This window comes from Parus major, chromosome 4 (assembly GCF_001522545.3).
Source record: "Parus major isolate Abel chromosome 4, Parus_major1.1, whole genome shotgun sequence".
Taxonomy (NCBI): Eukaryota; Metazoa; Chordata; class Aves; order Passeriformes; family Paridae; genus Parus; species Parus major.
In genome coordinates this window covers 62,415,604-62,438,965 of record NC_031771.1, presented here as the reverse complement: position 1 = coordinate 62,438,965, position 23,362 = coordinate 62,415,604, and the positions used below count along the sequence as shown (strand labels likewise).

The following is a 23,362-nucleotide window of genomic DNA, read 5'->3' as shown; positions in this document are numbered from 1 at the left end:
CAAGGGGATTAATGAGCTCATCATCCAGCTTCACAACCAAAACAGGAATGGAAGGGCCATGAATTATTTTACCTCCACACTTCTGACAGCATGAGGAGTTACAAGTGATCACACCAACCTTAGCACAAAATGTATTTTCTTCACCTGGGAAGAAGCCACCTAAGCAGGGTAGCGTCCTCCTCCCTCCCAAATCCAACCTGCATCTCCTGGTCCTTAAACAAAGGTGCATTGTTTGTGCTACACTCCAAGGGGGAAGAAGCCATTGCCATTAGGCAAACTCGGGACTGCAGGGTAAGAAAGCTCTCCCTGACATAATCCAGGCTGTTAAAATGTATTTTAAACTTTTTTGTAAAACAACCTTTTATGGTACAAAATGACAGTAATTGAAGCAATCACTGCCCAAATACCAGACATCTCAAAGTAGGCTGCCACGGTTTATTGACAATAGAAAATGTACTAAAATGCAAAGCTATCAAGATTAATGATGAAAAACGTAATTTTCATATTTTTCTACTGCTGATTAATGTAATATCATTAGGCTGAGGAATGTCTCATATAAGGCATAAATGTTGTAAGTAAAGGACACTGTCAGGTTTGTAGGCCCAAAACTTGACCTACCTTTCATTTCCTTAAATCTGTTTGCAAAGTCCATGTAATTCATTAAATGTGTTTTTCTTTTTTCAAAACAAATCCTTCAATTCTTTTTTCTGAAAAATACATCAATGCCAAAAAGCACAACACTTATCAGTAACCCTATAATCACAAACCAACAGGCACATGAAATGGAGGAGAGCAGCCTGGCAAGAGCTTTCCTGTCACTGGGGATTCTTACAAGTGCAAAGATTAAATAAGGAAGAAAAATCCCTTGACAATGTCCTTTTCAAAGAATTTGTGGTAAAAAAAAACTTCCTTTATACATCGTAAAACATCTAAATTCCCTACTTTTTTAACAAAATGCAAACTACTGAAAAATCCTGTCAATATTTACAAAAACCAGACCTGAAACTGACAGGTTGGGCATTCAACTAATTTATCGTCTTGCACATGTAACATGAGACTAACCCCTTTGGCATTTACCTTTATTTTATATTCTTACCTAGGTGTAAATTCAGTGAGAGCTGTCACTTATTTTCCATAAACCCTCACAAAAATGTGCATTATTTTCAAAAATAAATGCTAATATTAATTCAAGGAAAGAATGAGTTGTCAAAACACAAGAAATATCCTCCTCATAACATGAACACAGAAGCTGTTATGAATTAGATTTCCCAATATACACTATTAAAATTCCTAGAAGCCCCATACTTAAATTCTTATTTTAAGGTTCCTGACCAATCTTGCATTTTTACATTTTGGACTGTTTTGGCAGACTCATTGTTTTGTGCACTATGAACCCAAGTTCAAGATATCGAAATTCAAGTTAGAGCAAAACTCTAAGAGCAGTCAATTAGAAGTAAAGTTTAAAATACAACTTAGGTACATGAATCAGTGAAATGGATGCAAGAAAAAAAAAAGCATTTATCATCCTTCAGTATTTTCATATTCAGCATATTTAGATGCTGAATATGCAACACAAAAATCTCATGATTCCACCAGAATCTGAGCCAACACTTTTTGCTGCTGCCTTCAAGACAAGCAGAATGCAATTTCCTATGATTTGGGATGCAGGATTGGAGGTAGGCACAGGGGAGAATACTTTTAAATAAAGAACACCAGCGAGGGACAAAAAAGTGACAGCAACCCTCAGAAGACTGAATTAGTTAGCAGATTAAATTTAATTTCCCTCTTTTCTCATCTCATTTAATGCTTCTAACTATATTTTCTAAGATTTTAAGAACCTGCTGCAAGGCTTATTGAAATTTAGAGGAACAATCCCAAACTGATTTTCAAAGTAACAAGGTGGACTTCCCAGTACATGTGCAAAAGCGAACTGAGCATAAGCTGCACTTAAAGCACCCGTGCAGCCCCTAAGGAAGTCCCCAGGGCTCTGCACTTAAAGCTGAGCACACTGGGACTTTACTGGAAGCACATAGTGGATGAACACTGCTGGTATCTACGCTTTTTATTTACCTGAACTCAGTAAGAACAAGTCATCTTCCTTCTTTTCTTTTTAATTTGCAGGAGACCAAGAAAAATACAAGTGGTTTCCTGTGCTGTGTTGACCCGCTGATGTGCGGAGCAGTCACACCCGGCTGTATCCTCCCGTTAATTGTGAAGGTTGAAACGCGCCCAGAACTCTGCAGGACACTCACGGCACATTCCCTGACACAAAATGTAAACCCAACACCACCACTGTGTAACTACCATCCCAGCCCACAGCCCTCCATGTGTGTAAGATTTCTGTGCACATCACATCATGATTTCACTACCTGCGAGAAATGAGCCTGGGCACCCAAGCAATCTACAGCACACAACACAACGGCCTCAGCACAACTCTCTCAACAATTTGAGACAACTCTCTCAACAATTTGAGACAACTCTCTCGCTTGGTTTTCCCTTCTGGTACAATCAAAACAAACTAAGTGAATGACTTCTGTTTAGAAAATTGTGTATTTCCCTGCTGTTACCAGAACCTGAATTGTGATTCCTCATTACATTTCCATACTCACACAGCAAGTAAACTTGCTGTTCTCAGGACGTTATTCCAACAACGAGGACATGGGGTTTAGCTGTGTTCTTTAATAGCAATCCCTAACCAGTCTCTTTTTAAAAATCTAGTAATTCTGCTCTTATTTGTCTAACATCTGTCAGCATGCACACAAAATCCTAAGTGCCTGTCAGGGTACAAAAGACCAAACATCCTACAAGGCACATCTTGAAAGCCTTTGATCAGAAATAATGTTCTGTTAAGGAGAAACAGAATAATCTGGCAACATTTTCTATTACTACACATGTACTTCAAACATCACTGTAAAGACTGGAAGTATTTCACATCTGTCAAAAAATTACTCAAATTACATATTTGGAGCATGCTGTAAAGATATGCTTAATCTTAACTAATACTTTTCAAAATAAGACTGAAAACAGTATGAATCACACCTATTTAATGTAAAATAAACAAGCAGTAACAGAACTATGCACTACGGTAAAACATTTTAATTTTTCATTACCATTTAAAAAGCAAAATAAATGAAAATATTCAGTAACAACTACATCAAGTACTAAACCCAGAAAGTCTAAGTATCTGCAATAAAACATACATAAAAACCAATGTTACAGCAGTGCTGTTTTCAAGTAACAGCTACATGAAAGCAAACTCCAGAGAAAGGCAAAACATTATAAAGGACTGAGCTCTCCTTGGATGTGCAACATCTCAGTGCCTGTGCACAGTGAGTATTTATTTACTGTTTCAAGTATTTTTAGCTTTATTAAGTAATAAGTGAAGGAAGAGAGAGGATAAATAAATTGACAACAGCGAACTGTCCTAATTCAGTTCACTCACATCAATCTCAGTTTCTGAGAAATTCTGGCTAAGGCTGCCAGCTCCTGTTAGTTATTCCACAGGTTTTATGGTGATGGTGGAATGCCCCTGCCCACACACACTGTGGCAAGAGCCACAAAAAAACTACTTGGTCACTTACAGGAATCACTGCAGTGAACTTGGGGACAGGACCTACAAATTAAGACCCAACAAACTTGAGAATTATGACTCTCAGCAACCGTATGTGCCTGCAACTAAAACATCCATCTCCCAGTTATTGATGGGGCAACTTCTCCAAAATACAGAGCTGAAGGCATGAATCAAGCCTGCATTTCAGACATCCTCACAATGCACCATATCCTGGGTACGTAACAGAATATATCTCCACTTTCCTCCTCCCCCAGGACAGTGACCATGGAGCTGGCTCATGATGGCATCTGGGGGTGACCCACCTTAAAAAGCTCCCAAACCTTGGTTAAAAAATACAACTGAGCTTGTATTTCAGACTACAAACTTTATTGGTGCATGGGTGTGACCTAAAAAAAAAAAAGGCAGAAAATTCCTGCTGGCAGGAACTGGAAAAACAATCTGTTTCAACAATTGCACTAGGAGCAGAATGATTAACTCCCCGAGCCATTCCAGTAATACAGATCATGCCAAGACTTACTAAAACACTTTCCACAGAAGGAGCGGTACTGGAGATTTTTAGGGCAATACTGAGGATAAATAACACCAGACTAGAACAGGTTGGCAAAAGAGGGCTGTGCTGCACATGAAGCGCACCAGTGGCCCTTATCCTTACTCCTTTACCCATGTATTCAATAGAAAGCATGCAACCATTGCCTTTCCATCTTAAATCAAGTTATCAGAACTAGCATCTTGGCTGGGATTTTGATAGAAGTTCAACAGCCACATAATTTAAAATGTAATTCCCTCAAGGAATAAGTCTTGATGTGCCCATGCCATATGTATTTGAACTATGAAGGAAAAAAGAAAAAAGTATTTTTTTCCTTCTCACCCCCAAATGTTACTCATACAGCAAGTTATTTTACTCCAGCAGGTTTGGGGGTTTTTGTTTATTTGCTTTAAACCACTGCCTGAGCTGGAAACATGCTTTGGAAGAAAACACCACTTTTTAGCTTTGTCATTGCAACTGCTTTCAGAGTATTAATTTCACATTATGCTTTAAAGACACTGCCAAGAACGTACTACAACATAAAATTTCTGAAGGTAGCCTGTGCTAATATCTACACTCCCTGTGCTTTTCTCATATTTTAGATGTTATACAGGATGCTGTCTCTGAGAAAGAAACCAAATAATCCAAGTGGAACCAACATCAAAGGCCTCCTTTATTCTGATCCCAAATACCAAAAGCAATTTCTCCAACAGCACACCTGTACTTTGACCCAAGAACGTTAAACTACTACCTGGGACACTCCTTACTCTCCTTATCAAAAAGTCTGAAGATAAGCAAGTGTGGGGCCTTGGATAACCAAATTATTTTCACAAGGTTTATTTTTTTTTTCTTGAGGTCAGTAGAACACACTCAGATGACACTAAAAATAACAGTATGGAAATATTTTATGTATTGAACACTGACATCTCCAATTTCTTTGTAACTCCTTAACTTTTTTTTTATTTTTTTGGGAAAGCAACAAATGTGATGCATTGTCCTCTTGGCAGAACATCATGATGCTGTGTGCCAGCAGTCCTTACAGTGAAACAACAAAAAAACACTGACTTGTTTAGGGATGGGAAGAAAGGAGGAAAGCTGGAAGCTTTAAGACAGACAGCTATAAACTTAAAAACCAAATTCACATATACACACACACATACATATACATAGTCCAGACTGCTAAGATGAGCATGATTATGAACAGGTCAATTCGACACAGTATTATGGATTCCAGTAAATGAGGATAATAAAATCCCTTGAGTTACACTTCATTATGTTCTTCTGAAAACCAAAGCAACTCTGACAAACATTGAACCTTTGCAAAGGGCTCCTTAAAGGTTTTTTCTCCCTCCCTTTCTGGTTCCTCCCACAGCCCCTGACCTCTGCTGTTCTCTGTCAATATTAAGAAAATGGCTGCTGATGATTACAAACTCAAGAAGTGTTACTGTAAAACTGACAAAATGTGGAGTATAATGAAATCGAAATCCTGTATCTCCCATCCAGAGTCCTCTGCAGCTTAAATAATCAAGCTTAAATAGATAGCTTTTTCTGAAAAGATAGTAATTTTGAAGGTAAGCAAACAGGATGTATAAAAAATGACAAGCTCACTGAGAACCAGCCAGTAACAACAGTCAAAGTGCCAAATAAAACAGGCAGTTTAAGGCAAAAGCTGGGTTTATGTTATCATGTTACATTTAATCATAATATAACCAAAGCATATGATGTAAGAGAGCTGTTCTACTGAGCTTTTCTTTAAGTAGAAATTTGAGTTTCAATTACAAAGGCTCTGGTCTCAACATCACAGTTAAAGCTGCACAGAAAAACAGTTCAAATTGGGAGTTATTTCCATGACTTGATGAGAGAAGAAAAATATTTCTTCCCACACATACCACATGCTGAAGGGGTTTAGGGAAGGTTTTTGAATGTTTTAAGATTTTTCTGATGGTGAAAAGCCAGAAGTGTTTAAAAATGACCCATATTTGCATTTTTTACTAGGCTTTATAGTTTCTTTTAGTCTCTGCAGTTTAACAATTTTCAATTTGAAAAGGGTCTGTTCACATGCACTGAAATGCTTTGCAGATAATTATAAATTTTTCAGGGCACAAATCATGTTCTGTCTCTGTAAATTGCATCAAACATTTATCAGTGCTAAAAAACATCAGTTACAGGGGAAGCACTATATAAGGAATTATTGAATCCATTATTAAGAGTTAGAGAATCTTAAGGCAAAAGGGCACTCATCATTCTCAACATGGATTTCTTACCACATTCTCTCTCCGACTCTGTATTTTTGGTGTGATCGAGCACTTGTGTTTTGGAAAATGCATTCATATTACATTCCTCTGTAAATACAGTTAACATGACAGTTCATAGTTTTATTCTAGCCTGTGTGATTTAGCATAAAAACAAACTTGCTCTAGCTCGTGTGTCCGCAAATGTGCAGGCAGAGACATTTACAAAATCTGCCCACGGCACATCTGTGCGTCACACAAATGTCATCTCCCCCTCTCACAGTGACAGCCTTAGACTTCTGCAGTGACACACTTTGTGAAAAACAGACAATTACAAAAGATGGACCCCTTCTGAAACAAAATATAGACTGACAACAGTCAGAGAAGCAATTACATTGGTCTGGTTTCCATTTGATCGGATGTAGTTAAAAAAAAACCCCAAAATAAGAAACATTATTCTATGATTTTTCTATGTTTTTGAAACCAGAAACAGGAGGGATGTCACTAGCAGGATAAACAGCAGCGTGCTGAAAGGCTGCAGGAGCATCTCTTTCTGCAAGCCGACAGGAAACACATTACTTGGAATTTTATCATTCAAAGATAATCAAAACATCACTGAGTTCATGCAAAGTAAACTTGAAACTCATTCTGTTGTTCAGAAAGCGGACACAACATAGGGAAAGAGGCTGGAAAACGAGTTTAACTGCTTCCTACTGGCTGTGATTTCTGCAAAATTGGAAGAAAATGACAGTTCAGAGCTTCCCCAATGCAATACAACAGCTATCACCTAACTCCCAGAAACCAAGAAACCATTATGACTATTTTCCAGAACATCACAGAATATGAAGCCTGAATCCTTGAACTTGGGATTGAGACAGAGTAACAGGACTTCAAAACACATTACTTTCCCTATTTTCTGGATGTAAAGGTTAGGACTGTCACCCCAGCTACAAAAGGAAAATGAAAAACAAGTGCTGAGAGTAACAAATGAAATCTGAAAAATAAGTCATTGTGATGAAAATTGTACATCCATGAATCACCCAGATGACAGTCATTTATTTCACCTGCACTGTAAACCAGATTAAAGTGAGGTACTTTCAACCAGTGATTAAACGGGTGCTGGTCAATGAAGTAAATGCTTTAAGAAGAAATTCCACCTGCGCTCTTTCTTTTTTCAATAATGGATTTGCCTTCTTTCCTTATAAGGTCCACACCATCACATACATTGTGAAATGTGACCCTTGGGCTGAGATAAAATTCTCTATTCAATCAGAGCTATACATCCCTTAAAGCTTATGTTAAATTCCTCACATAAAGATAATTAAACTTTTATTTCAAAAATATTTAAAAGGACAACATGACCAGCAGCTTAATTCTCTGGGAGGTCTGACAAGGATCCACAGCAGCACACAGGAGAGCTTTCCACCATACAGGAAGCCTTTGACTTCAGTGAGTAGTCTAGCCACCTCTGGATAAATGAATTTGAGATGGGACATCAGCCACACTCAACATCTGGTTAAGGAATGGAAAACATGTAAGAGGAGGCAGCACTAGTTACTGAAAGTTTAGTTCCAGAAAGAATATGAAAGAAGAGTTCAATCTACACCAGAAACATTACAATTCAATGGAGATTAACTGAAACAGTGGGAGTTTTATCCTCAGTGTGGTTCTCTGCAGCCCTTCCTGGGCCAGGAGTGCCATCAGGCACTGCAGGGAGGGATAGGAGAGAAAAAAATCAGTTTAGTGCATCCTGTCACCAGTTACTCTGCACTACACCAAAACTAGTATGGGACCCATTTTCTTTTTCAGCAGGCATGTTGAGAGAATGAGGGTGGGGGGTGAAAAGGAGGAAGGAATGGTTTTATTCTGTGTGATGAGATAGTGTCACACAGGAAGCATCAAGGCCCAACTTCTTTTTACAGCTGCATTATAATTAGTGAAAATCTGGTCTGTAAACTGCTGTAAAAAGCTCATCTGCTGCACTAAACTCTCTCAACCTCCAAGAAAACCACTGGCAAGTAACTACAAGAGAGCTCTGAACGGTTTCAGTAGAAGGGTTTGGCATGAAGCAAAATCTTTCTTTTCCACCAAAGTTAAAGAAAACATGATATGCAAAAATATGTGGGTTGCATTTAGAGGGATTGGTTTGTTTTACGATTTTTTTTTTAAACTGTCCAGAGAGAATGAGCAATATGGTTGCTGAGTAATGGCACGACATTCATAACATAGGACAAGTGGCATGAACAAAATATTTCTAACTTGCAGGTCTGTAGTGCTTTCACTGAAATTTGTTAAATGCTGCACAGAAGTACAGCTCTGAAACTGAACTGCGTGTACTTCGAGAATAAAGAAAAAGCAGTTCAGTACTACACTCAAACAGGCCACATTAACTGACTGTTTATTAAACATGTAAAATGGAGTTATGAGCAGTACCAATTGAATTTATTTGTTTTGCACACTCCCTAATAAATGGTTAGTTAAACCAAGTGTCTGAAGCCTGGAACAGGATGGAGAGGAATGAGCCAAAGTATATGAATTCAAATCTTATTTTTATTCTGCATATCCAATCTGTACAAAGCACTTCAGACAAAGGTCTGGAGCTGTTAGGAATGAGATTAAATCTCATCCTAAAGAACTTGAAAGCAACTACATTGGAAAAAGAAATTCTGCAACTGCTTATAGCAGATCATAAATTAGACAGTTATCAATAGTTAAAACAGTATTTATTCAGAAAGAGTTCCAAATCTCTATACATGTGAACAAACACTAATAGACTAACTACTCTCCATAAAAATGTGTGATAGTATTACCAGTCACTGCAGGACACCCTCACAGCACCATGAATGTAACTATATAACTCTAATGACTATAAAAGAAGCCCAGAATGCCACTTTTGCCAGTATCGAGGTATTTTAGGAACTTCAAACTCCACTAACTAAAATCACAAAATATTAATGAAATTATTCCCTTACTTTTGTCAGTACTAACCAAACCAAACTGCTAACCTTTTTCCCCAGTGAAATTCATCGAACTCCTAAAAGAAAACAGGCACTCTGCCAATAATAATAAAAAAAAGCAGCAATGCCAATAAATACATGGATGAAACAAGAATCGGGTGGTGTCATTTTGCTTTATTAAGAAGCACTTGCTACTTTCTGAGCTTAAATTAAGTTTTGGTTTTAGTCTGTTTCACTGATTCTGCCAAGTTATATGTATAAAAAACCTTAAATGAAGCATTCTCTTTCTAATACAGCGCACATGATGTGCAGTAATTTTTTTTTTTCTTCCTTTAAAAGTACATTTTTCCCTGTAAGACAGAAGGCAAGATAATTTACTTTGCATAGGAAAGCATGCACGTATTAATGATGGGGAATGATGAAGAACATAAATGGTTTCCATTTTCACATTCAAAAACAAGTACCTGCAAATTAATGCTAAAAGCAACTGGCCTATAAAGGAGCCATGTTTCCATGCCAACTGATCACAGAAAGACATATAATTCAACAAAAAATGAATAACCTACAAAACAAGAAAATAAAGAGCAAGAAGAAGTGCTGGAAATCAAGATCCTGACCATACCCAACTATTTTACAAGAATAGCAAAGAACACAACAATTAAATTGCAATTTAAGATGTGAATGGTGTGCAGCTAATGGCACTTCATCATTACAATACTTCTAAAAGCTGTCAGTCTCTAGTCACAAAAATCAGGATCCAGAATACCTCTATTAAGAAGGAGGGAACATTTGTACAATTCTTATGGAGGTTTGACAGCTGGTGGACATGAAAGCACCACGTTACTTTTCAGTGCACATCTTTCATTAGGATTTTAATTTTTTGTCCTTAAGGCCTTGCTTTGTACCCCACTCACACAGTTGTTCTGGGGCCCTGCAATCAGTCAGAAGAGTTGGTTGCTGAGCAAGGTTGTTGCTAACTGAGTGGTCATTGCAAAATCAGGCACATTAGGAATGAGCAGATATGTATCTGCACACAAGCAGCACACACGTGCACATATTTATCTGATGCAATTAAATTTTTCTATGTGTATGAGCAAAATTCAACTCACAGCTGATAAAACCGTGCTACCCACTAACAGTACTACTGCAAACGAGTTCATAAATAAAATAATGGGATACACAGTCCACAGATATCAATTTCTATATGGACAAATCAGACTTAATTTAAGCAAGGAAACTTAGAAATACGGAATTGACAAAAATGCTACAGATCTAAATATAACTAGTTTCAAGATACTGACATTTACATGCAATAAAACCAGCAGTTTGAATAGATGTTCTTTAAATCTCAAGAAATAAATAACCCCAACTAAAAGGTCCATAAACCCTTTGTTCTAAATGAATACAAAATGAAAAGAGGACAATAATTTTCAGTTTCCTAGTAAGTCTTTATTTTTTCAAGCTACAGTACTTTTTCTTCCTTTTTAGCTCTTAAGAATGTATTAGAAGTCATTAGAGGTTTAAAACAGATCAAAAATTATGGTTACAGAACTGGAAGTCTGAAACACCACAACTAATACATTTCAGTCCATTTGAATTTTACTGTTTTGTCCCTTTCTAAATGAGCAGCAAACAGAAAATTACAAGTGCTTTTACCCACCTAACTGACTTCATATTTATGTAGACACAGAGGTTCACAATGACATGGCAATAGGCCTAAACACTGCATGGAAAAATGGAAAAAGTTCACAGAAAATGATCTTTAGCTTCATTTATGAGCTTCAGTCTGCGTAGGGAGTTCAATGACATCAGTGGATGAAAGAAAATAATTATACAGCCATGTTCCAGCTTATCCAGATAGCATGAAAGATTAAGGGTTTCAGACTGTCTTCTTCTGTCTATTCAGAATTTACTAAGAACTGAATTTTTAGATGTGACAGTGGCTTGCTGCCCTTTTAAGCAAGCACTGATTTTTCTAGGAAAAGCTCTGCCCTTTAAGGGTAAAATGTATATGTATTCTAGTAGAAAACATCTAAGCTGAAGAGTTTTAAGTCACAAAGATGCTTTTTTTTCTTAATAAAACCAACACTTATATTACAGCTCAGAAAACTATACAGTAAGCATTCACCATCCCTGAAATTTTTTATGTCTCACTACATTTCTCCAACCTTTCCCTAAGGCTGGCCACAGCCAACTAACTGACTGCATTTCTGCAGTTCTTGTACAAGCTGAAAAATGACAATTCAGCTGTGTGGAGAAGCCAGGATTTCTGCATCTTTCTTTATGCAAAAACTATTTCTTTTAGGCTTATACACTAAATTCCTGTGTGAGATCCTTAAAGAAAAAAAAAACAAACAAACAACTAAACTAATGAAAAGAAAAATACACACAAGAATCAAGACACATTGATTATTCCCAAATGATAATACTCCATATGTAAAGTCACATGTGTCACAGTAACCTTTGTTGCATGCCAACTCTTCAGAAACTCCTGGAGTACAAAGATATGGATTCCAACAGGGAAAAAATGTTTTTTAATAAATCCTTATCAATGTGTAATATTAGAGAAGTTATTAAACAGTAGCAGCAACTGAAAGCTGCCTGTGCTGTGGCTGGCTGACAGTACCTGCACTCCCAGCTCCACACTTCCCCGACAATTAATTCCTGCTATGTTTTTGAAGGACCAGAAGTGGCAAAGCTGAGTAAGATGAAAGGTCAGTTCAGCTTATCACACCTTCACCTCTTTTTATCTATTGTCAAAGAATCTCTTCTGTTCTACAAACACCTTTCTATTTTTTGGAGCCTTCTGAAAATCAGTTTTATACTGATGACATCGTTTCACTGCCATGGATGAAATCATCCACGGAGCACATGGATTTTTCACACAGCACTGCCTTGGGCAAGATCTTAAAAGGCAACAGTGCAGAAGACTCCATGTTATTTAAATGTGAAGAGAAGAACAATAACAAAATTAAGAAAAAATAAATCATTTTCAACAAAGCAACAGCTGGGAGGGCAGACAGCAACAATTTCATGTTCAGCAACACTTCTTAGCCTTGGCCAGCACTGTCTGTTTACATAACTGAAAGAAAGAATGCTGCCCTGAACTTGCCCATTATCCCACAGAAAAGGTATTGTGGGAATGTTAGCTTTTACCTGGCTAACTTCCAGATGCTGGCAAGAAAAAACGCTCTTTGAAAATTTTAATCAACTTGAAAATACTCGACATTTTTTGCATTTTACAATTATTCCAAGTTATGTATAAACTAACATTGGCCTTGAACTTAAATCCATATACAATGGTCATAAGATGATGGACTGCTGTGCAAAAGAAGGAATTGAGGGGTCTCACAGCCAAACCAAACAGCCAGTACTGTATTTCTCAAACCACAGCAGCTTTGCTGAAAGCAGGCACATTTCTAGAAAAGCAGAAATGTCTGCAATGTCCATAAGAGCACTTGCTGGACCATGAGAGCAGGAACTAAAAGATAGTGGCATCTCAGTTTCAAGAATGCAGCCCAATGCTGAGCTGGCAACGTGTGAGCAAGATGTTGTTTGAAGCCTGCATTCTGTCACTCAGTTAACGAGAGAGAAATGCATCTTGCTGTGCGTCTAATATCTACATGGGACCCACAAGAGAAACTGCAACACAGAAGAATCACACAATCGTTTAAATTGGAAAACACCTCCAAGACTATGAAGTCCAACCTGACACTGCCAATGCCATCACTCAGCCATGTCCCAAGTGCCATGTCTACAGGTCTTCTAAGGATCTCCAAAGGACAGTGCCTCTACCTCTGCCTTGGGCAGCCTGTTTCAATGCTTGACAACCCTTTCTGTGACAGAATGTTTCCTAATATCCAATCTAAACCTTATCACATAGGTGTAAAGATAAGTAAGGTCTCACCTCAGCCTCCTTTTCACCAGAAAAAACAACTGGACACACTTCACATCTCAATGTCTTTTTTGTAGTGAGGGGCCCACAGAAACACAAGGGTTCAAGGTGTGGTCTCACCAGCAGTGAGCACAGAGGGACAACCAGTGCCCTGGTCCTGCTGGCCACACTACTGCTGACACAGCCCAGGATGCCACTGGCCTCCTGGGCCATCTGGGCACATTGTGGCTCATGTTCAGACAGTGCTGACCAGCATCCCCAGGTCCTTTCCCAGTGGACACTTTCCACTCCCTCTGCCCCCAGCATGGAGCTGCAGGGGGTCATTGTCACTCAAGGGCAGGACCCAGCACTTGGCCTTCTTGAACCTGAAATTCACTGATCCATCCTGCCTAGATCCCTCTGCAGAGCCCTCGTGTCCTCTAGCAGGTCAACACTCACATCCACCTCAGTGCCATCTGAGGACTTGCACAGAGTGCCCCCAATTCCCTCACCCAGGTCATCAAAGAACACTAAATGGAACTGGAGAGAACCAAGCACAGTAACTGGACTTGAGAAGACCCCCACACAAAATGAGCAAAAATCCCCTTTCTGTTTTAAACAGAAGGCATTTTTCTTGCTCTTTTCCATCTGGCACTTCAAGTAGCTGTCTTTACTTAACAGTCATCTTGAAGTTTTTAATAAGTCGCACAATGTGCAAACTCAAACTGAAAGAAATTATCTCTTACTTCTTCTCTTCCAAAGTTCAACTGTTAAGTAAAAATAGCTTGCAATCGTATCTCTGCTCCAAGCCTGTGCATCCCAGCAGGAGCAAGGGTACTCGCTGCTGACACACCATCCTCACATTCCAGCGCACAGCACATGGAGCTACAGCCTCCTCACTCACCAGAACTCTGCTGCTTCATTTGCATGCGCGTCCTGTCAAGCTAATTGGCAAATACAACTTCCCGATTCAAATATACAGGAGGGGTTTTTGCTGTTTGAAGAGGAAGAGCTTTAATGGTGGAAATCACATTTTTAATTTGGAGAAAGCAAGCCCTTCGGTCACAGCGGAATGTTTTGCACAGTGCTGTGTTCAGTCAAGCCACAGGTTGTCTTTTTAATAAGTGCATTTACCTTAAACCAGTTCACAAAGGAACACTCACTGCCTCCCAAAGTGTTTCCGTGTGATAAAACAAGACAGAGAAGACCAACCAAGCACCTACTCAGAGCACGACTACCTAAAGAATCCTACTCTAATTTGGTGCCACTTCCAACAGATCCCAGGGTGCTTTCCCAGACAAGCTCACCATCATTTGCATGCACAGAATGGGCACAGAAAAATTAAGTGAATTATCCCAGGTCACTTCTGAGGCTTCCCACAGAAGTGACAGAACCACCATGGCCATCTGGGCCATTCCACAGCCACCTGGGAAATCTGCTACCACTGCCACCTCTGTTCCCCTCTCTCTTCCAATTCCTCTGGCAATAACTGGACCACATTTGCCCTGAAAGTCACTACCTGCCCTTGACTTCAGTACTCAAGTAAGATTTTTAGTAACCAAAAACTTTTTCTACAACAAACTTAACAAAACCACCCAAAAACCAACCAACGAACAAAATAACTTCACGGAGGTGATTCAGTTCCCATGTAAGAGATTAAATTCATCAAACAAGTCCTTCAGTGATGTTCTCTTTTATAGAGAGGTACAAATGCTGCACAAAGCAGCTGTATTTATGCTCAAGTGTGCTTCAAAACTAGAACATGCATGCCTAACAATGTCATTGCGAAGTACAAAGTAATTTGGTTTTCCTGATTCCTAAATATCTTAATGCAAATGTGAAATAAGCTTAGTACACTTAGTCCCACTTTACTTACTTAAAAGAGAGCTCAAACAGGCTTGCATTACCTTAAATAACTTGATTTAAAATCATACTTAAGTGCAAGCAGTTTCTCAGATATTATATGGCCTTTTCATGGACTGCTTCTTTCACTGTGCACTCCTGTGATCAAAGACATCTTAGATGTAACAGGTGAGGTTATTTATTATTTATAAAAACAATCACTGTTTAATCTTTTTAGAAATAGTCTTCTAAAATGAAAATTTATTTTTATTAATTTTCTTTGAAAATCTGAGAGAGAAGTAGATGATTCTGGACATTATTTTCTCCTGCACAAAAAAAAAAGAAAAATCCCCTCTTACCAGTAAATCTTTAGTGCGCTTCAGTAGCTGCTGGAATTGTGTGAACCGCACTTTGGAATATTCATAATTTCTAGGAGAGAGTATCCCCAGGATACCAAAAAACCACAAACTTCATTTTTGATTTCTTGGGAGGTTTTTTTTTCCCCCTTGACTGTGGGTCTAAGAAAATAGTTTATATTCATGTATTTGTTAACAGATTTTTTTAATGTATTTTATTTTAAACAAAGCCACAAAGCTCAGAAAAATCACGAACAGAACTTAACAGACTTAAAAAACAGTTCAGAAGGAAGATGGTAGCAAAGTTATGAAAATCAATGCAAAGCTGCAATATTCCCAGTACTTCAAGTTCTCCATTACCAGCAAGACAGTCTTTTGTACTTTATTTATTCACAGGACTAAGAAAATAAGACCCATGATTTTGGAGAGTTCCCATAATCCTGAATCTTTCAAGAGTGGCAGAACTCGTTCCTCAACTGCAAGTAATGAAACAAACCAATCTTTGAACAAAATTTTAGAAGTGTTACCCTGCAATAACTCAGGCTTAGTGTGGAGGATACAGCCAGAATCCTTTCAATATGCGAGCTCACTCCAACTCCCATCGATACCAACTGGAAGCTGAGTAATTTAATGTCCTGCAGGATCCAAATCTGCTAAGACAGGCAAAGTTGTGCCTGCAGCTTGCTGCTCTCCTAATTCCTACTAAAATCTTTTTCTACTTCCTTCTCTAAGGAGATGGTTCTCACTGCTGAATACACAATGCAGGTTTTAAATTTTAGATGGCTGCAGGGTGGTCATGAGACAAATGCCAATAGTATTTGTACACCTCTCTATTTACAGTAAGAAGGAAAATCATCTGGATTCAAGGATTCAGAACAGGAGATCTTTTGAACAAAGACACAGTAAGAGAAAGCCTTAAACAGAAATCTGCCAAATATAAACAACATACATAACCAGACCAAATGTATTGTGAAACCTTTCAAAACCATACAATACTATAGGAATTAAGTAAACTGAAAACTCCCCTGCAATACTCTCGTCATAGCTAATTTGTGATTTCCTGTACGCTCAGTACTAAGAGCACAATGGAGCCTCTATTGTGGGCCTCCTCCCACAAGCTTTTAAAAAATGCAAGACATTCTTTTTATCTAGACTGGCGTGGCTAAAATACATCAAGCTCTACATAGATAAATGGTCATTTTAGATGCTGCTTCTGCTCATAAAAATAAAAAATAAAAATGTGCTGCCTGGTGGTGCTGAGTTTAAAGTTCACAAAGGAGCAGTGCTGTGGTGGCTAAACTGCTGACCACAGATCTCAGGCAGGGCAGATGAAGGAAGCCACTTTAGTTTTAGGGTAAAAAGAGAAGATTCCACATTGAGAACTCTCTGCACATTCAACACAATTCAAATCAGCTTTAAAAGTTTCACAGAAGCTGAAAAAAATGAATGAAAATTTGACAATTCATGGGATAAAGCAACTGCAGTATTCATTGCAAATCTTTATTGAGGGTGAAGGTATTCAGTCCTTTAGGTGCAAGTAACTAGTTTATGGAGGTACTAAAAATTGATACTGCATACTTTTTATCTTAAAGGATCCTGAAAGCTAATACAAACCAACCAAAATGAACAAGATTTTCTGCTGGTAGCAGAAATGAAAGACAGTAATCCTGGCACAGGACAGGCTGGGAAAAAGGCACAACCAGCACAGACAGACTTTCAGTATGCAGGAGAGAATTTGTTGGGGATGCAAAATAAAACCTAAAATGGTGCAGTGGCTTTGATCAGCACCTTAATGACCTTTCTTAGTCAAAAAATAATGTGTTAAAATGGAAATAGCTGCCCAGTTCCAGTCAGCATGGGAACACACACATAGCCAACATTGAATTACTGAAGATCACTTCTCAGTAACCCTGATTATATGAATGGGAAAATCGACGACATGAGAAAGGCTGTGATACACATTAATACTATTCACTGAAGCACCAGACACACATTAAGATGGCTGGTAGACCACAAATGTGAAAATGCTCATTGCCTGGTTGAAAATAAACAGTTTAACATATCTGGTACAACACATTAAAGTGAAAAAATATTTAAGTATCAGTTTGAGAGTTTGGAGACTGGCTTGTGGTTATCTCTGCTAAACACTTTTGTCCTGCATGACTCTGCAAAGACTGAAGCTACGCACTCAGCAAGAGACAAACTGGCTGCAACCATCTAATGAAATTTGACTCATCTGGGAATTTTGATGAAGTGCTCCACACCACTGTTTCTGCTAAGCCATACATTTTCCTTGCAGGATTGAGAGTGCTGCAAATATGCAAAAAGCAACATCAAATTTGGACTGTTTGGCTTAAAATAGAAGGTTAATTCTGAAAATCCATATTCAGGTAAAAATACCACAGAAGCTGATGGAAACTTTGCAATTATAAATTAAGGTACAGGGATCTGCATCAATGGCACAGTCATTACAGTCTGTCAGCCCCCAGCAGCACCTCTTGCTGACTGTAAGTCTGACTAAGAGCTGCCTGGGGCAGCTCTCTCTTCCTACATACCCTCCTGCACATCAGCCCTATCCAACTGGAGAGCACACATCCTGGTACAGCTCTTTTCTGGCTCATTCTCCCAACTTCTGACTCACCCAAGGACTATGATGACATTTTCCAGAGTGAAAAAAAATCTATGTGTAGTAGCAGATGATGAAAATCCACTGCAGTGCTCCTTCTCTCCTGGCTCTTTTCTGAGCTCTGCCTGGCTGAGCACGCTGCAGGACGACCCACTGGCCATTCCTCTGCCTGGCCATGCGCACAGGGCTGCACGGCACACAGTGCATGCTCCTGCCAGAGGACAGGAATACAGGAACAGCCTTGGAGAGTCCCATTTGCCATTCCTGCTGGCATCACGGGGCAGCCACGGGCTAATTCTTATTGATCATGCTTGGAGGGTGGGAAAGAAGAACAATCTGCCACATGGCAGCAGCAACAGCAGCAAGCCTGGCTTCCAGAGGCTCTGACACGGGCCAAACTGAAAGCAGGACCACTCTCTTCTGCTGCCCCAAGAGCTCTGCTTTCCTAAACCACTATTTGCTGCAGTTAGACCTTGCCCTGACTGTCCAGCAATCTGTGGGCTAGGGCCTACATCCCTTCTGCACAAAACCAGACACATTCAAGTAAACACGCACAGTGCTAGGCTGCCCACTGTGGTTTCCTCAAGTACAGACATTTCTCGCTTCAGAAGGTCACACGTGAACCAAGCACAGAAGGTGCTGAGCAACGCCTGGTTTGAGAGGCAGCAAAAGTCACGCTCTTGTCATGTTCTGCATGGCTGTGTGATAATTCACTGCTATTAAAGCTTTCAGCACATCCCACTGGGACAGAATTCCCAATCCCTTCATCATAGGGTGTGCCTGAGTCCCACAGCAGAAGATGGAACCTATCAAAAAATACTGGTGCTGTTCAGGAAGACTATTAGAGCACATCCAACAACACAGATTTTGGGCTGCACAAAGCAATCTGGAACTGTGACTCAAGTCAAAAAATGTTTCCCTGCTTTCTTCCTCTTTTTTTTTTGTGAGTTGGCATCAGAGCTCCCCTAAATAGACCAAAAGGAGAGGAGGGGTAACGTGGTGAGCTCTGGCACACACACAGCAGAAAGCATGCACAACTCTCACTGCAGACTTATGTAACTTTGCCGGTGGTGACACAACTCGCTGAAGGGTGGTTTAGGCACAGATAAGGGACATCCACTGACCTGTAAATAGAACAGTTAAAATATGCCTTAAAATACCTCACGTAAACCAAAATTATATAATCACATTACCTTGTGCTTTATAGCACAAGGCTAACAAAGGTTTCATGTGCAACAGAAATAAAAGGTTTCTATTAATGCCTCAACTTCAGAATTAGCTGAACAATTGTGCCCAGGGCCACCTTTCTCTGCTTTCTGCATAGAATCCCTTCTGGCTGAATACCCTGGCAGGTACACTGCCAGGAAGTTCCTCTAAAAGCCCCTTGAAAAAGGTATGTACAAAAAAAGATGAAAATGCAAGGATGAGCAATAGTTGTCCAAAAAAATACCAGCACGAAATATGCTATCGTATTAACTACATTTAGTTCAAAGAAAAAAAAAAAAATCAAACAATGTCAATTTTCAATTATGTTGATTAGACATAAACTGGATAATTAGTAAATAGAATAATAATATAGGAAACATGATATGTTTGAAATGAAGTGACAAAAATATTCCAGAAGACAGAACAAGCTAATTCATAATCTTCCTCAAAAATTAATTACTCATTCTGCTATAGCAAAAATAAACACTTTATGCTTTGCACATCAAAATCAATTAACCTATTCATCTAAGGCACAGATGTTTTTCAGGAGAGGTTATTTTGAGAGATTCTTTTCCTTCATTTGGCGCTTAATTTTACTTTGTGAAGTTGCTGGGTTTTTTTTAATTATTATTTCATTTTTGCTGGAACACCCATAGGGGTAAAAACCAAGGTTAAGGCAGGCATCCATCCCTGGGCCATCTTCAGCGGGGCAGAGCCTATCGGTGGGGCTGGGGATTGTGGATCCAGATCTTCCCATCCTGACGTGCCACAGATCGCAGCTATCGGGTAGCACAAATTAGAGGAGCCCAGGGACTGTCCCCAGTTCCTTGAGGAACCAGATAGGTCTCTGGTCATGTTCAAAAACAATCTGAAGTTTTTACCCACTTCAACCACCAAAACAAAGCTGAATACCAAAGGGCACCAAAAAGGTCTAATGTGGGTACTCTCAGCGCCTTTTTCATGTCATGAACAATTTGGAATGCTTACTCCATTCCCCTTCCCCACAGCATCCCCACATGAGGACACACACCAGTTCCAGCCAGCCAACACTTGGGTGCTGCCAGATTCCCGAAACACTCCCCATCACATTAATCACTTGGGGAGATGGGTTAAGGATTACTGGGCACTGGAAAAGATCCTGTTGTAATCACAGCTCAGAGATACTAAACCACCCGCCACAACTGGAAGCACCGCCGCACTTCTCCAGTTTTCCCAGAGGAATACTGGCAAGGGAGCAAAGAGTTACATTTCAGCAGGAAATGTTAATTTTAGATTTATCTGCAATGCATGTTTTCCTGATCAATTCACAGATTAAAATGAATCATCATCTTTGCTCTTGAGGCAATAGGGGAGTAAGAGACCCAAAACTACAGCTGGGAATTTGTCTTCTCAAATTGTAAATCTATTGCTCCGCTGTCTGGGAGTGAGAAAGCACGTGCAGCTGAGGAACTAAGGCTAAAGGGCTCTGTACTACAACTTTCTTCCTCACCTTAAATTTTAAGACACGTATTAAAAGTGTAACTTCATCTCTACTCTCACACTAAATAAATAATTATGAGGCCAGGAGGTGAGGGAGCCTCAGAGGAGGCTGCTACGCTGCTGCACTGCCAACTGCTCTGGGATTTGAAAGCTTGACACATGCTGGAGTATCACCTCATCAATGTTCCCAGCTGGCTTGGGAGGCAAAAACCTGACTACTACTCTTAAAGGCGGGTCTCACACACACCAGCAGCCAAGTGATCCAGATAAGCTTCAAGAAATACAGTTATTACAAATGCATGGTACGTAAGTCAAGGCAAAATGGCAACAAGCACTTTTAGCCCAAAACATCAGCACAGTTTCAAGTTTAGCGTTTTATTTCACATAAGCAAATTAAAGACCATGCTGCTTCTCTGCATTTTTGCTTAAAAGACATAAAAATCTGTGCCTTTCTACACACTTGCTGCTGTTCAAACTGTTTTCTGGTAAAATAAGTGTTTGTTTTTGGTTTTTTTTTATATATTTACAGTATTCACATAGAAGGTACTTTGTGAGAGTATCAGTTTTCTCCCCAAAAGGGATGACCCAGCCTAGTCAGTGATCTGCAGTAGATGTTCTTATTTGATAACAAGGGATTGACTTTATGTTTCAAAACGTTGGCAAGTGCACTACTATATCTGTATGATAACACTTCACAGCATACAGCCCAATCCTAATCTCTCGGATCACACTTTTGGCTAAGAGCTGCAACCCACTCTATTTACACTGCAAATAAAACAATAGCTCTCAGAAACTCAGAGATTAATAAATTGAAGGATCACACATTTTTAACAAAGGGCAGACACTATTTTATCTTTATGATGCAGAAGGACAAGTCAAGAGGTAACCAAACTGACAAGCATAAGGGCACTTGTAATTTGTTTTTATCATGCTATCAGAACTCCACAGGATGACAAAGTAGCACCACATATACAATGTTTACGATGAGTTTTCTACAAGCAGCGTACTGCGTGCTCAGAAGCTGCACGCTCCAGCTATTCCTTAACTACATATGACAACACTCAACTGCAAAATTCACAAAGGTGACTGGAGTAGTTTCATTTCAAAATAGCAGTTTCATTGACTAAACTCTTCTACTGAGCATGACTGCAGCGGTTCTCACGATTATTACCATTTTATTTGCCAATTCAGTAACATAAGTAACACTTTCCCTTACAGAAACACTGAGTCGGTGTTATTTGGGGGGGCATGGGGGTTTGTTTACAGAAGGATGGAGAACACACCACTGACTCTGCACCAATTTACACGCTCAATGCCATCAAACAAACACGGAGAAACTAAATTCACATCCCAAGTATTATTCTGTATTAACAATGAGAAAAATGAGGAAACAATTTAACTCTCCCACTTTCTCTCATGTTTATGAATTGCAGCCACCTCATAAACACCCATTTCTTGTTCAGGCTGGAAAAAAAAGGCAGGTTGGGGGCAGAGCATTGTTTGTTTCCTTTTGATTTGAAATACACCAGTGAATTGCCAATGGGCAAAATATTTTGTCACTACCTCACTCTGGGGATGGCTGACATAATAATAAACTGAAGAGGATGCTATCTGTCAAATATTAAGGAATTCCAATATTGAAATCTTGCTGCCTTTGGGGGTCAATAAAGAGCAACATTATAAAATACACTAAAGTTAGCAGTTTGGGCTGCTGATTTTACATGCCTGCTTCACCAACGCACAGCTAAAAATAGATAAAACAGATAAGAGCACAGAACAAAGAGATGCACTGGACAATTATCTTTCTGCTAGCAGTCTAATTTATACTCAGCTTTTTAACCCTCCTTATTTATAAAAGAAACAGATTTTCAAAGTACTACTTAATGCGATCTCAATATGAAATTATTATAGAATGTTTTATTTTTCTTAGCATTTTCTTGCTTCCTTCCTAGTTGCACAGAATAATGAGATTTAAAACATTTTAATAAGGGCATCAAGGCTACTTGCCAAGGGGCTTGAATACTAAATAAGAATATTTTCATCTTTTAAGACCCTGGAGGAGGAATCAGTGCAATGCACTCGAAACACATATACACATCGCAAATACAACAGTTAATTCTAAATCACTGGAAAAGAAAGTACACACTCAGTTCAGTTTATTAGGCCTCATTATTTTCAGCGAGGCTAAAGGGATGATTATCTTTAGCTGCTCCACCATGGCCTAAAAGCAGATATTCTTTCCGATAAGGACGACACTTACTAAAATATAAGGCACTATGAAATTGTTCAATTTAAGTTACAACAGGTTAAATTTTAAAAAACAGCACTGCTAACAATATTTTCCACCATTATTCTGTCCAGCTCAGCTCTGTGACTTAAATCCTGACTTTTGAATTTAATATTTAGAGGAAAACAAAGCAGCATAGCAGTCTGACTCATATCTACAGCCTTATTCTCTGCTTTTTAGCTTTCCTTTGCTAAAATTTGCTTACAAAATTATAATGTTTATAAACAGAATCGACATTCTGTCTCCTTATGTCTGGGGGCAGGAAAAAAAATCACCTTCAGATTAACATGACAATTTATGCCAGGCAATTCTGGAGGCATATCTGTAACATCACCCTGTACACATCATTCATGTTACCTTAAAAAACAACAGCGTAAATATAAGCTTAAAAAAAAAAAAAAAAAAAA

The 23,362-nt window shown here is 39.0% G+C and overlaps 1 protein-coding gene across 5 annotated transcripts in view; it reads right to left on the bottom strand.

Annotated features, from left to right (window-relative positions):
• The window catches only part of CTBP1 (C-terminal binding protein 1), a 235,257-nt gene that overhangs the window by 41,238 nt on the left and 170,657 nt on the right, over positions 1 to 23,362 (bottom strand). Inside the window, exon 1 of one of the 5 annotated variants that reach the window (XM_015624118.3) lies at positions 619 to 692. The exons of 3 other annotated variants lie outside the window; for them this stretch is intronic. Coding sequence is in view for 1 of the 2 variants with exons in the window: in XM_015624117.2 (XP_015479603.1) it covers positions 619 to 661 (43 nt within the window). In the remaining variant the exon portion in view is untranslated. Of the gene's footprint in view, positions 1 to 618; positions 693 to 23,362 lie in introns of those variants that run through there. One more of the 5 variants, XM_015624117.2, reaches the window with a different exon arrangement.